Source organism: Heliconius melpomene, chromosome 21 (genome assembly GCF_056956725.1).
Source record: "Heliconius melpomene rosina isolate 202511_hmr_F chromosome 21, ASM5695672v1, whole genome shotgun sequence".
Lineage (NCBI taxonomy): Eukaryota > Metazoa > Arthropoda > Insecta > Lepidoptera > Nymphalidae > Heliconius > Heliconius melpomene.
The window spans coordinates 10,334,785-10,351,626 of NC_140409.1; the positions used below are offsets into that span (position 1 = coordinate 10,334,785).

A 16,842-nucleotide genomic window follows, 5' to 3' on the forward strand; every position below is an offset into this window, starting at 1 on the left:
TAAGAAGGGAATTGAAAATAATGACCAATAGAGATATGAACTGAGCCGGTAGGGACTTGAACATTCTATTAGACAATTTATCGGGCCCCGGGGCCTTCCTATCTTTGAGGTTTTTGATGATGACTTTGACCTCGTCTTCAGAGGTCGGGCGGAGCGGTTCCCCTTGCGGGGGCGTCAGCGCCCATTCTGCGACCGCGGAATCCACACGCGCAATGTGGCTCGGATCGCAGGGCTGACTACTCGGGGTACATTGAGCCTCTAAACTGTCAGCGAGACATTCCGCTTTTTCGGTGTCATCGGCGGCAATTGAACAATCTGACCTAACTAGAGGAGGCATAGTCGAGAGACAATCGACTCTAAAAGCTCGCGACAGCGCCCAGAATGCCTGGTGCGATGGAGCGAGCCCCTCGAGCTTCTTATCCCACGACTCACCGCGCAGAAGTTCGAATTCGAATCGAACTCTCCTCTTTAATCTGTAAAATTCCCTACGATTTTTGTCAGTCGGGTATGTATCGTGTCGTCGCATAGCTACGTTCCTGCGTCTAATCAATCGCCTGAGCTTTTCTGAGATATCAAACCTACCGTCGGGTAAGTTTGTTACCTCTTTCGAACAACTCTGGATTGTATTTAAAATATAATCGGTAAATTTATTCGCCGCGTCTATCGCTAGCGCCGCGGAGTCGGCGATGCCAGGTATTAATTCCTTAAGAGGGGATTCATTCGAGCGGAGGAGCTTTGCGAATCTCCTCCAGTCGACCACAGTTTTGGTGGGAGGGCCAGAGGGGCGCTCGTCACCTAACTTGAGAATGACAGGACGATGGTCCGAATCTAGGTCGAGAATGGTATCTATTGAACGTTGCGACAGTGCAACGTTCGAAAGTATGGCAATATCGAGTACATCGCCTGTGCCGAGGACACTAAAGCGAGTGGGAGAAGGCGGGCCTATAACACAAGCGTTATATTTCTCTGTGAAGGCTAGAAGCCTCTTGCCGCTGACATTAGTCACCGACGAATTCCAAAGTCTATGTTTGCAATTGAAATCCCCGATCAGAAGGACCGAGTCTCCCATACTAAGTAGCGCCAAAATGTCGCTTTCTAATAATTGCCTAGACGGCGAACGATAAACTGAAGCTATAATTAAAGGCTGATGGCCTGTGAGGAATACCTGACACACCGACGCCTCGGCTGCTTCGAGAGACGGAGGGTCGAGTGGTATACAGTGTAAATTCTTCTTGTAATAAATCATAGTGCCTCCACCGTGGGTGGCTCTATCATTTCTTACAATCCTGTAGTTCGCAATGCCAGGACTACGAACAGCAGGTTTAAGAAAAGTCTCCTGTATACATAAGATATCTATTTGATGGGCGTGCGCGAAGGCGCTCACAGCCTCTTTTTGGCGTTTGACACCGTTTGCGTTAAAGGTCGCTATTGACAGGGCTCTAGGTTTAATACGCGCGAGTTGCGAGTCAGCGGGCCTTGGGGTAAATCTATTTATGACCGCCATTGGAAAAATTTAAACCGCGACGAAGCCTTGAATGGCTTCGATGAGATCTATATGATCTATAATAACTTGAGCGCGATCGTCGGAACCGTTCGTGTTCCTAAGTTTCGCCGCGAGGACTTTGATTTCTTTGAAATCAAAACATCTAGCGAATCTTAACACAAGTGCTAAGTCGCTAGCGTTAGAAGAGGGGGCGGGCGCGGCGCGGGAATGCGCGGGTGCGGGCGCGGGCGCGGCGCGGGAAGGCGCCGGGCGCAAGGGCGCGATCGCGGTCGCGCCGGAAGGCGCGAGCGCGGGGCGGGGAGCCGCTACCTGAGGGGTAGGCGGCTGTACCGGTGCCGCGGCGAGGGCGACGACCGGTGTAGGTGCGGGTTTAAACCACGCATTCTCTTTAGGGAGAGGGGCGGGCTCGTATTGAGTAGGAACCGGCTCCTTTTTATTGGAGGTGCGCTTTTTGCCTCCGCGCCTAGTGCGTCTGCGCGGCGCACGGGAACATCCGCGATAGTTCGCGGGATGGCCCTGCGTCTCGCATAGCACGCAGCTTGGGGGCACAGCGGGATCGGGGACTTTGCGGGGACAATCCGCAGTCGCGTGATCGTCTAGGCACTTAACGCACCTAGGCCGCGCGAAACAATTGCGGGCAGAGTGCCCGTATAATTGGCAGCGATGACACTGCCCAATGAGACCCCTCGTATGTGGGGGTTCGACTCTGATGCCGGTGAGAGAACACACCGACCTCAGATTGAATATTTCCTTTCCCTCCTTAGTGAGGTCAAGGATGACTAACACGATATCGAATTTCGCTTTGGTACGCGAATTATAGAGACGGTGCGCCTGGCGCACGGGGTAGCCTTTGCTACGAAGGTCATCTAACACGAGATCGACTTCGATCTCTTTGGGAATGCCCTTGAGAACGACGCGCAATTGGCGCTCGTCCTCCAGGGCGTAAGAGTGGTACCCTATCTGGTACTCACGAAGGAAAGAGGTAAATTGTCGGTGTTCCGACGAAGACCTAACTTGGATTTTGATTCCAACCTGCGTTAAGCGCGCGGTGGAATATTGGACATTGTGGCTATTGAGCCACTGCGACACCTTGCCCCATTTGTGCTTATCTTGCACATAAATGGGCGGCGGGGGTTTAACGCGGGGCGCGCGGGGGGGTACATCCTCTTCCCGCTCAACCGCAGAGGCGGGGGCAGGGGAGGGGAAAACCGTTAAGTCGTTCGCGCGGGAACGCCGGCCGTCGGGTTTGTTCGCCTTTTTGGGCGGGGGGGGGGGCCTTAGGGGCCCTGGCCTTACGCTTGGCCGAGCGCGATCCGACGGTCTCGAAACCGTCATCGTCCGAATCGGAGGACAGGCAAGTGCCCTCCTCCATCTCTACCTCAGTCTGGATCGGCGTAGGGGCACGAGAATGCTCCCTCGGCGGGGCGACTCCGAGGTCGCAAGGCCCACCGGAGAACAACGGCTCATCTTCGGCACTCGGGCCGGCAGCTGAAGGCTGCATATCGGCATCCGGGCCGACCTCTGGCGCGCTAGGCGAGCTAGGCGCATCGTGTCGCGTTTGCGCGAACTTCATCACGGCGTTGAATGCCTCCCCGTGGAAGGTCTCTAAGTACCTCAGCAGCTCGGAGCTACTGAGGCCGGCCATGCTTTGTCTCTCCCCTCACCTTGCGGCGAGGGACGGGGTGTGTGCTTTAAAACTAACACTATATATAACAAGCAAAATCTACCGTCGGTGAACAGTAGGTGAGTACCTATCTAATAACAACTGTGTATTCACTTACTGAACAAACAATCCGGACGCTGGAAACGAGCGATGCGGGACTCGGCAACCACAGGGCAACGCAGCGCAGCAGGACGCCACGCAGCTCAGCAGTCGCAGGAATCCGCAGCACAACACTAATATAAATACAGTATCACTTCGACAAGGGATCGAAATAAATATAATAGCCCAATTGTGCGACCTCACCGAAGCAAGGCCGAATCGGATCTCGGTCGAGAGGAGCTGGAGGTAATGCTTATATACTCTACAACCAAACCAAACCATAGCGCGATTTAAAAACGTTCAACGCCATCTGTTAAACAGAGAGTGAGCCTTGCAAAGGCTTCATTTTATAATTATTATTATTGGCAAATTATACTTCAAGATCTTCAGATTTCAGATTTCAAAGAGCCTTTTTAACTTTCCTGTTAGAATCTTACACGCGTAGGAAATAAATGTTATTGTATGACATTTCCAACAAGATAAAAAAAACAAGAAATTCTTACAAGAAAAAAAATAAATGGCATGAATCACTAGCATAACAATGGTATTTAAGGCTCTCTTCCAGTATATATAGTCTGTACACAAACATACCAATCCAATACAATGCAAAATAATTTTCAAAACGAGAGAGATGGATTATTCTATCTCGCTAGAAATCTCCTATATCTATCTATACATATATTAAAAAAATAAAAATGGCGCGTCTGCACATTGAATATATTTACAAAATAATAATTAAGGGGAGTTTAGTAATAGAACACAAATCCATAAAAAAAAATTGTCTGTTTGTACACGCTAATCTCCGGAACTACAGGACGAATTTGAATGAAACGTTTTTGGTTGTATAGCTTTCAAGTCTTGGCAACATCTAAGATTGAACCTGGGAACCTAGTGCTAAGACACTCCGTTCTCTATTTAGTTCTTTCCGTTTTCCACTTTCCGTCGATATCTTGAGACATTGCGTTTTGAGTGGCGGAAGGCTGTCGCGCTTGACTGCCTCGCTTCCAGAAGATTATTACTATTGATCCTGATTGTTATTCTAGCAGAATACTAGAATACACTATATTATACTCTTATCATGTAAATAAAATTTAGATAAATTAGAATGGTGGTTAAAAAAGAAAGAAAAAAAATAGATGAAGTAGTAGTAATAGTAAGTGGTAGCAGGTAAGCAGGGGGAACCTAGTAGAAGACAATTCCCACTTGCCGCAATTTCTTTTTCTATTATTTAAATGGTGAAATTCATTACCACGCTGTGTCTTGTGGGAATCGAACCGACAACCTTCCCGCATACAGTCAGACGCTGTGCTACGATGGAATTTACTGTTATAATTGATATTAAAAAATAATATACAAATTTAGTCTTGTAGCCAACAAAGATTTGCTTTATAATGCTGGGAGCCATAAGTTTTATGGTTCACCCCTCGAGCTATATTCAAAGTTCCCTCAACTTTAATGCTTATTTGGGAGAATAAATGCCTTTGTATCTCTAAAGTTATAGTAAATTACTCGTATAATAATAATTATTATTGTTATGACAATACTTATAATGTATTATATTATAATTAATATAACTTTCGAGTTTATTTTTATTAAGTTTAACAAAAGAAAAATATTAGAGTTGTTATTTGTACATGTTATTTAAACTAATGTACTGCTAAAACTTATAAGAAAAAAAAAAAAGTATGAACTTCTAACCAATAAAAATCTCGGCCTGTCCAGATCTTTATTTTCCAAGGCGGCAGTGACAGAATCATTTTGAACTTGGTTAGGAAGTGATAGGAGCTCGGACAGGAGAGGCGATCGCAAATCCTAAGCACTGGTCTGAGCTACTCCCACGTGATGGTCCCGGCATTCCCGCGATAAATTTATATATTGCTTAGTTGTTTCCTCTATCAGGGTTAAAGACAAAGGCATTTCTGTATATTTGAGTTAATTAAAGTATACAATAAAACATTTCTTAGATGTCTCACATTCAAGATGTAGTTCAGCTCATAGCTCATAGAACTCCGACCATGACATTCCCTCACAAACACTTTACAAGAAACTAATGAAACCCAAAACCTCGAGTGTCGGCGTTTCAGGATGAATTGAATACTTTATGAGGCCTCAGACATTTCATTTAAGGAATTGGTAAATTAATATTTAATTATTTTCTTACTGTAAGCGCTGAGCAGTAAATTATTTTTCTCTCATTCATTTAACTTGATTATAATATAATATAGATATATGTGTGATTATAGATATACTTTGATTTTTTTTATATAAAACATATCGGCAATGTATAGAATACCTGAAACGTGTTGGTAATGTATGAAGTATTATTTACTTTTTCTTTGCCTAGGTATTATATACCATATCAAATAAACGTGCCTATTATTTTTTTTTTTTATGGAAGAAGGACAAGGCAAACGAGCGTTCGGGTCACCTGATGATGATCACCGCCGCCCACGACCTTGTGCAGCACCGGAGGAGCTACAGGTGCGTTGCCGGCCTTTAAGGTGGAGATAGACGCGCTTTTTGAAGGTACCCATATCGTACCGACCTGGAAACACTGCCGCGGGTAGGCCATTCCACAGTTCGGTGGCGCGTGGAAGGAAATTTCTACGAAACCGCACAGTAGTGGAGTGCCACGTATCCAGGTGGTGTGGATGGTATTTAAGTTTGTGACGTGCTGTGCGGTTGGAAAATTCGGCGGCAGGTAACAGGTCGAACAGTTCTTCAGAACACTCACCATGAAAAATGCGATAGAGAACGCACAGCGAGGAGACGTTTCTATGTGTATAAGACGAGAGTAAGGAAGGGGGTATATGTGGGCAGGCAGACAATAAACATGTTGCGACTTGTGCGGGTTTTAAGTGCAGGTTATATCAGTTATTTATATTTGTCTATAGTTTAAAGTTTGGCAGTATGGGTGGAATCTTCAAAATATAGTACTGCTATTCGGGAAGATGCCTGTGTCGGGTGGCTGGGAGGGTCCGTGGTGGCCCTGATCTGTGAAGGTCGGTCGAGGAGAAGCAATATGAGATTTTAGTGGGTAATGTGGATGGCCTACATCTATTTGACTCGGCTGGCGTATCTGTATATTGGTTTCCTAACGGTAAAAGTTTATTTTAAGTTTAAAAGTTTCCAAGTTAAGCTATCCTAATTTGCACTTAAAAACCGCTAAATCTGTAACTCGAATATAGGAATTTTACATATTGCCGATGCATATGTAAGGGACAATAATTTCATAATATTCTATACATGCCGAAGTATTGTTTAGAATATCTGAAAAATACAGACTGCCGGTATCATATATCTATCTATATATATAAAATCAAAAGGTCACTCACTCATCACGAAATCTCAGAAACTACAAGTGCTAGGAATCTCAAATTTTGCACAGGAGTTACTTATAGGACGTAGGTGCTCGCTAAGACGGGAATTTGCAATATTCGACTTCTAAAGGGTTGTTTTTGGGGTCGAAAGTTTGTATGAAACTTCGTTACTACAAATGCTAGGAGTCTCAAATTTTGCATAGACGTCACTAGGACGTAGTCATGGAGACAGAAATTTATAATAACATGGTTCACGCGGGTGAAACCGCGAGCGGGCCGCTAGTATTCTATATATGTTTATATATTATGCAAAAAGAACGACACATCGCTTCGAAATATATTTATTTACCACTCTGGTCTGCGGTCTCTTAATTAGCAAATAATTAGCAAATTCATTTGATTTCACAGAATCAAATGAATAAAACATTCGAGCCGACTTATGTACGAGCAGCGATTTTAAGTGAACAATATCAAATGTTACGAAAAAAATATCAAAAGTATTAAGATTATTATAATATAGCTTCTTATAGTATTACTCTTATAACATGGAGGACAGAGTGAAATCAGAATGTGTTCAGATACTCCGCTCTCCACTTTCTGCCCGAATTCAATACACTGCGTATTGAGTAGCACTTTGGTTACCAAATTGTGGAAATGAACATATGTAAACCTACAATAAACACGTTATAAGGAAATCGAACTCCCAACTATTTCGATATATCTATTATTCGTATTTGCTCCTTTATTTAAACCGTAAGTTCGGACTGTGTTCTTGCCAAATTTCATAGTTGTCAACTGAAAATACTCTATACATTTTGATTACGAAGCGACCAAAATTGACAAACTTAAGTTTGTAGTGCATGTATGCACTCATTTTGTACTAGACGAACTATAAATATTAGTTTTTAATGATTCAATTCATCAGCCTTTTAAAGTCCTCCCTTTGAATCCAGCGGGTTTCCGCTATCTTTTTGAGGTCGTCAGTCCACCTGAAATTTCTATTTTTCGGATTTTTTCTTTATTTATATTGTAAGTTCTTAATTGCTTGAAAAATATCATAAGTGTAGGTCCATGGGAATCCCACAGGTTTTGAATACGCGGCGAATATCATACAAAATGCAGCAATATATACGCTCGTATCTATTGATTGCGTTATCTCAGAAGTTTAATTTCTGCTGTACTCCAAGGGTCCGTAGACCTGGATATTTTATATTAATTTTAGCTTAACATCTCCACTGGACCTTAGGATAAATGGCCTTGACATACGAACAGACCCACGGACAACAAAGTCATCCTATAAGGGTTCCGTTTATTTTTCTTTTTAAACACGGAACCCTAAAAAACGTGACTCGCATTAGAAAGAGATCAAACTAATATTTATTATATACAAATAATATTTATTATATTCAAATAATATTTATTTATTATATACACAATACGATTTCACATGCTGCAGGTTTGAGTACGTCAAAACATTTCATATAAATAGATTCCACGGCCGTATATAACTTTTTATGTTTCTCTTGCGGTTATTCTGGTAATAATTCAATCTTTTCCTTTTTATGAATCATTTCACGATACTTATAGCCACGAAACAGGGTTGGCAATAAAATATAAATAAAATGTTAGATTTTTTATTTTTAAATAGTATCTAATAATAACCCAGTAGTGCCTTTTACGAGGCCAACTCCTAGTGTACCTACTAGAAATTAATGTGGAACAATATTTAATAAAATCATAGGAACAGCCTATACAGCCTATTCCAGTGAAACTTGTGTGGAGACGGAAAACGGAGTGTTTGACACTAGGTTTTTTTCTGCCTACGAATGCTATGCGGTAAAAAGCGTCAAGGTAAAAAAATATATAAAAAGTTAAGTTAGAGGCACCCCTAACACAGTCGACTATTCAATAGCGCCGTACGCACCTCGTTCTTATCCCCTAAACATGTTAAATATTGAAAAATATTTATTCTAACGAAACCGCGCGCTAAAATATACGCTACGTAATTTTCTATGGCGTGTAATTGGATTGAATGCTTCCTTCATGAATCTGCAATTTCTTGAAAAATATTTTCACAATTTCCACATTTCAGATTCATTTGTGTTTTTATTTGTTACTGAATTTATCGTTAAAATGAGAGTTATATCATTACATAATTAAAAAGAAAATAGCATAATGAAAAAAAAAAATTACAACTGACTTTAAAAATAATTTTGAATTCGCTTTTTATTAATTTATTTTCCTATATGTAAGCTTAAACAGAAACTGAAATGTTAAAAATAATAATATTTTAATTACTTCAAAGTAAAGAAAACGATTATTGTAATTTTTTTCTTAGCTGACACTAATTCCAAAAAACAACAAAGAATTTTAAAAAGTTAAAAGTAATAATTTCATTTTTTTTTCTACTATATGAAACACATAATAAGTGCCTATAAAATTCGAGGGATTCCCTCGATTTCCATTGGATTCCAACTTCAGATCATGTCTTGGTGGCGATAGGAACACCCTGGGAAGTACGCTATATACAGTATTTGTATTAGAAACAATTAATTTTGTAAATAGTAATAGGTATCTACTAAATTTTCGTTTTTTTATTTGGAATTGTTTTTTAAATAATTATTTTTATATTAACCCGCCAATTTGCAAACAGTGATTTAAAACGCGCGGAGCGCGTGGCCAAGTTTTTTTACGAACAGAACTGGCGAGCAGCACCGTGTGTTATTTTACACGAACCATTTGAAGCCACTTTTTACCTATTCGTAACTCAAAAACTATTCCACCTAAACCTATCATATTTGGCTCAAATATTTAGACCCCCTACCTGTATACGTACATTAAATTTCATAAACACAGCTCAAACAGTTATTTAGATAATGACGTCCAAAAATCGTAAATTTTTAGGGGGGTGACTGACCTATAGACCTTAATGTTAACCAAGTTCCAGATTACCTGGAATGGTGAAATTTAGCATCCAGTTAAGTAATTGGGTGTATGTAAAGGAAAAAATCCGAAACTAGTATTTTTTTAACATTTTCTTATAATTTTTCAATAAATAGATTCAATTAGTAACATTTACTTATAGTGTAGCGCCTGGCATAATATAAGAGCAATACATTATTTATATATTGTTGCTTTTATTTATGTCACACGTTAGTAAATATTTTATTTGTTTTGTAGACTAACTTCACTATTACTTACGTAAGCCATCTACAACAACATGATGCTTTCAAGTATATTTTAAGATAAGATATGTCTCCATTTGTAGCTGAAAATTACTCTAATTTATGTCCTGAGAAAGCCTGTCATCATGTGGACTTCAAGGGCTTCACGTAAAAATATAAAAATATAATAAATGGATTAACACCCTTCATTATTATTTATTCCTAGCGGACGCGCGCAGCTTCGCTTGCGTATTTAGGGGTGAATTCTAATAATCCATGAAACATGTGTTCAATGAAATATTTTTAAGAGTCTAAACTTAAAAAGTTTATTAAAATCGGTGGCGGTTTAAAGATTTTTCCATACAAACTTTCAACCCCTTATTTGCACCCTTAGCGGGAGAATTCTAGAAAACTATGAAACACGTATTCAATTAAATACTTTTAAAAATCTAAATTTCAAATTTTATAAAAATCGGTGCCGATTTAAAAAAAAAATCCATACAAACTTTCAACCCCTATTTCACCCCTTTAGAGTAAAAATTTTTCAAAATCCCTTCTTAGTGGATGTCCAGATTACGAAAGTAAACGTCTGTCCAAACTTTACGTTTCTACCATCAGCGGTTACGGCTGTGAGTGCGTCTTACCTCAGTCAGCGAGGACAAGTCCTTTTATATATATAGATATAATAAATGGATTAACATCCTTCATTATTATTTATTATAATTTAAACATATGTTTTAGTACTTATTATACTAAGAGTATTTGCATAGTCGATTAACGTATTTGATATTAAATTATTATTACAATATTTACGTACTAAGTCCTATATAAGATCCTATAAGGGTTCTGTTTTATTGCTTTCGAGGTACAGAACCCTAAGACAGAAAAAAATACACTAAAAAATAAATATAAAAAATATATATATATTGATAGAAATATATATAAAATTTAATAATAATATACGATAGTATATTATCTGTAAGGCCAGTCGTGGCACCGGGGCACAAAGTGTGTCTGTAAAACGGACTGGTTGTGAGTTCGATTCCCACTCGAGGAATTGAAATATTTATTTAAAATTATATTTCCACCAAGGCAAAGCGCGGCGTAGAGTTCCGCCACTCAACACGCAATGCCTCCAGAATTCGATGGAAAGTGGAGTTACTGAGTGTCTTAACACTAGATTCTCTCTGTCTACTCTGCTGTGTGCGGGATACAGCGTGAAGCTGGTTTGATTTTTAATTTGATATATGCAGCCTACCAGCTATCTTAACAGAAGTAATTATAAAGTAATTATTAACAGTAAAAATTTAAGTAATTGTTAATAAAAAAAATAAGAGAAAAAAAGAGAAAATTAAAAATTACTTAAACAAAATAATAAAAAGTAAATAAATCTGCTTTACGATGTATCCCACACATAGCGGGGTAGACAGAGGGAACCTAGTGTTAAGACACTCAGTTCCCCTCTTTCCATCGAACTCTGGAGGCATTGCGTGTTGAGTTATTCCAACAAAATAATAAAATTAGAAAAAAATAATAATTATTATTTCAGATTTCTAAACGCAGCATACATTAATTACTTTCTAATCTGACAACTGTCATTTAATCAACAAAATAAAAACTATAGTCGAGATTCATAGATAAATATAATAAATTTTCATATATAGGGGAATTGTGCTCAAGATGGCATACTATGATAAGATGACACACTACCAATATTGATGAAACTATTAGCGCTAAGTGCGATCTTGTGACGTTTTAGAGAGTGTCTGTAGATGCAGCTAGTGCTTAAATTCAGTATGGGTGCAAATGAATGCAGATGGGCAAATAATTAATGTTTTAGTTTTTTTCAATTGCAACAAATTTTCTTTCGCTTTTGCTTGATGGTGAAAAGATATGTAAGATAAAGATTTTCTATTTGAACTTATTATAAATGTAAATAAAACCGTTTAAATAGGATTATTATATGACACAACTAACGCTAAAAGCGCATCCTAACCTATAAACTTTTGTCACAACGGTTAAAATTAAATTCATATATCTATTGGGTAAGATGACATACAAAACGTGAGTATAAGATGGCATACTATCTTACCCTTATAAATAGAATCGATATATATTTTTTGCTTTACGTACAAAATGCCTGGCAATTACAAACGAATATATATTGGTCACAAGAAGACATGGATAAGGCTGCTAGAGCAAAGGCATTCAATAGCCGCAGGTGACGAAGTTTATTTCCCTTTTGGAAAAGGAAGTGACTGATAACGGAATCCAACCTCATAAAATTTGCAACATGTATGAATCTGGCGTCAATACTGTTTAAAAGCCCCTCAGCAAAGAAGAAACTATTTATTTGTGAACTATGCTCGACATATAATGATGGCGTTTTTATGCCACATACTAAGTGGCATACTAAAAAAAAAAAAAGTATGTCATTTTACCCTGTAGATATGTCGTCTTACACTGCTCGACCTAAGTGCGATTTTTGTTTGTTTTTATGATGTTTGAAAGATGATTGTTCTGAAACTAAAATAATTTCGTTGATTATGAAATATATAATAATACGCAATATGCTGTTCTCAGATGACTTTATTTATTTGAAATATTTGTCTTACAAAAAGTATGTCATCTTAAGCACAATTCCCCTAATTAAATATCGTCTTAAGAGTAATAAAACATAATATTATTGACCATAATAAAAAAGTAAATACCTAATTATATTAGATATATTTTATTGTACGAAGGCGCTCATATTTTAATGGTTTTTTTGGCCTGGGTTTCATGATTTTACTGGTTTTAGGAACACTTGTGAAAACGGCAGAGAACGAAGTCGACCTTGGGATCATATCAATTCAGATTGGTATCGTCAGCACTTAATAAACTTATTGTTTATATTTTTTCCAAGACATGTTGAACAATGAGTCGTTCAATAGAATTGCTTGTGGTTGAAACAAGAACTTACACCGAATTGTTCCAATGCCTCCCGATGGGAGCTGTCTCTTCCATGCTATTGCATATTCTTTGTTTGAGCGTATTGATATACAACAAACTAATAAATTGCGCGAGACTATAGTAGAGTACGTATGGCGTAACTGGAATGATTTAAGTATCTACACTAGCGCTCGAAACGGGAATCCTTACTCTTCTAAAGAAGACATGCTTTGCTTAACTACGTACGGAGCTACTTCCGAAATAAAGGGTGCAGTTGATTTGTACAATATTAAGATAGAAGTGTATTATCACAATGGTGTCCTACTTGGTTTATTCGGCGAAGAGAAATGTCCTATGAAGCGCTTACTCTAAACTATGTTTTAAAAAGAGCAACTCTTGAGTTTCTTGCCGTAGTAGCTTCCTATAGGAAAAGTACTTGTAATCTTCCTACTTATAATTTCTGAACAAAAAGTAATGATATCCCATCAAAAACATAAATGTAAAATGAAAGCCAAGTTTTGTAATAAAACGTATCCTTTCAGCGATAAAAGAAGTGAGATGTAAATGTATGCCTAATAAAACTATGCCTATAAAATTAATTTACATCGATATAAATGAATGTATTCAAATTCTATTCTACTCAGATTCTACTGTAAATTCTTATGAAAACTAGCCAAGTCAGATATTACACATAAATAAAGTCTCCAAATTGTAAGAAGAATGGGCATTTTCAGTTGTTATAAAATATTTTATATTGTTAAAAATAAATTTCAGGACTGACCATTGAACTTGGCATACATTTACATCTCACTTCTTTTATCGCTGAAAGGATACGTTTTATTACAAAACTTGGCTTTCATTTTACATTTATGTTTTTGATGGGATAATATATAATCTACCATGCAACAAAATTAAATTATGAACGCAGTGGTTTGAAGGTGGTTTCAGGTAGAAAATTATACTCATAATTATAATGATCATATAAATGGTAAAATTGATTAAATTTATATTAAACGTTTGTAAGAATTTGCAGCGTTAATATCCGCCAATCATGATGCAGTATCTCGAAAATTGGGGCAAAAAGTGAAGAACCGGGTGGACTAACACTACGTTTTCTCCACTTATACAAACGGAAGGGAACTGTAAATTTTATATTATATATTTTTTTGTTCCAGGAATAAAAATATCATCATGCCTATAATACAGTCGTGTTGCTGTTGGCGAAGCCTTCGTAGAGGGTGCTACGCTTCAGCTCTCTACACTCTGGTAAGTTAAAAATAATTTGTAATTTATTCCGTAGTGTACTTGTGTAAGAACGCTTAAAAGTTCAAAGACCTAAGTAATATATTGAGTAAAGATTTAAGTATGTTTTGAATATTGTTAATTTTATATGTTTTTCGTATTAACTTATTAGTAACTAATGTTGGAGTTCTAGTAAAAAGAATATATTATATAAAAATAAGAACCTTTTCTTTTATTAACAGTGCTCATAGAGTTGATAACTTTTTAGTTTCTTTTTATCTCAATGAATTCTATAAGGATAAGATAATATTTTTATCGGTTTTATATTTTATCTCCAAAATTATATTGCCTTTGGGACGAACGTCCAATTATTGCTTTGACTTTAGCTTAAATATTTCTTTCTCATTTTTTAAGGAGAACAATAATAGATAGTCTTTAATATATCAATTTTACATACAATTTATATGAGAACGGGACCGTCCCGTTGTTCACTTGTGTGTCCCCAAAGCAGGCACCGGCACGTAAATATGTCCCGTTTTTCGGTCGAATCACGTTTCGCCGCGTCGATTATCTCGGTATGGCCAAGCACATTGTCAAGAACTATTCGAATGGAATAATCCAATAAAACAAACGAAAGCTCCCAAAAAATTGTCATACCATACCTAAAAGAATCGAAAGCTCTCTGTATACGTGCAATCTTTCTGCTAGCCATAGGTAAAAAAGAAAGAAAAGAAAAGTAGCCTTAAAATGTTAAAAGTATACTTAAAAAAATATATATAAGCACCCAAGAAATCAAAAGCACGATTCAACAAAAAAACGAAAACTGTCGTCGACACGAAATAGTCAAATGTTACTTTATAATACAATAGTTGAAAAATTAATAAAATTGCTAGTTAACAAACAAAAAAACTGATATCCCGTTTTGAGCCGAATAAATGGTCACGTTAAGTATACCCACCACAGTTATTGACATACCTTACGAACCAATATATTTTAAAGAGGATTATGTATATGAGGTAGATTTGAGAGGTTGAGATAAAAATAAATTTATAAGTGACTTTCTATAAAAGATATAGATTTAAAAAAAAAAACCATCTTCACGCAGTAACCCGCAAGCAGCAGAGTTGGTTACTAGTAGTCTTACTTTCCGTCGAATTAGATTTTAATTATAATAACTTTTAAGTAAATAAATAAATCAGCTTCAAACTGTATCCCGCACACAGGTAGGCAGGTAGGCAGATGGAATCTAGTGATAAGACACTCCGTTCCCCACTTTCTACCGAATTCTGGAGGCATTGCGTGTTGTAGCTTTGCCTCGACGTCAGAGCGAAGAAAATGGAAATATGTACTAAATTTCTCGAGTAGGAATCGAACAACTAGACTCAAAACAATTTTGAAAGGCGAATAATTCATAAATTTATACTTTAAAATTAATCAAGCTATGGATAAAGACAAAATTATTATTCAAAGTAACATTTCACATTAAAAAATATCTTTAGAAAACTCATACAGGTGCACTATTAGAGCTACGCCGTCCTTGAACCGCTGATACAAACAAAACAGCGTTATGCAAATCTTTAAACAACCTATTTGCTGCATTTTCAAGACTTATATAGACTATAAATAGGATTTTTAATAAAAAAAATGTGTGAAAATAAAGAAAATATATATTTTATATGCTTGTAACATATGCCATATTTTTTCATACATATACAGTTTTTTCGTAATTGAAAATGTTCACCCAGTCTTCCTTTTTATAATATAGACTGAAATATATAATAAAAAAAAAAGACTGGGTAGATTTCATTTTCATTTTTCGATTCATTAAAAGGCTAGACGTCAAGACAGACGACTATAATTTAAACGATTTTATTTAGTTTGAAGTGGGCGACGAAGTCTCTAGTAATTGAAATTTCTCCCCCATCCCCTTGACCGATTGGCTTAAAATTTTGTGTATATCTTTAGTTCTGATGACAATATATTAATATGTTTATAGTATTGCAAGCCCAAGATGGCCGCCGCTACACATTGGTAGATTTTATATTCTTTTAAAACACACTTTTCAGTGTTATTAAATGGAAGATCTTGGCTAATTAAGTAAAAAATGCAATTTCAAGATGGCGGCCGCAGCAAAATGGTGAACTTCATATTTTTTATTTCTAACTCTGGTGAATATTAAAAAAAAGAAGAAAGGCTTGATTAGTACAATACAGCAAACTTAAAATAAATTTATTTACAATAAAATTGTTTTAATTAAAAAAACATTTAATTTATATTGTACTGTAACTGATATACTTATACACGATAACTTAAAACTTTTCTTTGTATTTTGTCTGAGACAATATTACAATATTTAAAATATTTCAATCCAATTACTTATAAAATAAATTAAAAATAATTATAAATCAAGTAAATATTACTATTACAAAATTTTATATATAGATATTTTTTTAGCTATTGAATTTAACTTCTTACAAAATTGTTACAGTTCTGAAATCATATCTATATAAAATACATGTAGATTTGTTAGATTTCATCATATAAAAACCAACAATTTTCTTAAAATAATGTGAACAAGACTTACCGTGTAAGGTTAAAGCTATATAAGTACCTATATACAAGGCCAGCAACCATCCTAAAGGCGCTCTGGTGTTAAACGGGGTCACTGGCTGGCGGTGATCGCTTACCATCAGGTAACCCATACGCTGGCTTGCCTTGACGTTTTGACAAAAAAGTATACAAGATTTATGATATCATTTAATCTATACTTCTATACTAATACTAATATAATAAAGCGGAAGAGTTTGTTTGTTTGTTTGTTTGTTTGAACGCTAAGATCTCTGGATCTACTGGTCCGATTTACTTTGTTTTTGTTTTGTATGAAAGCTGCATTCTTCAGAAGTGCTATAGGCTATATAA

At 36.9% G+C, this 16,842-nt stretch overlaps 1 protein-coding gene across 1 annotated transcript in view; it reads left to right on the plus strand.

The window, feature by feature from the left end:
• Positions 1-16,842, plus strand: part of LOC146527227 (uncharacterized) — a 110,225-nt gene that overhangs the window by 15,757 nt on the left and 77,626 nt on the right. The window contains exon 2 of the mRNA XM_085205917.1: positions 13,857-13,947. Within this exon, the coding sequence (XP_085062043.1) occupies positions 13,873-13,947 (75 nt within the window). The 5' untranslated portion in view covers positions 13,857-13,872. The remainder of the gene's footprint in view (positions 1-13,856; positions 13,948-16,842) is intronic.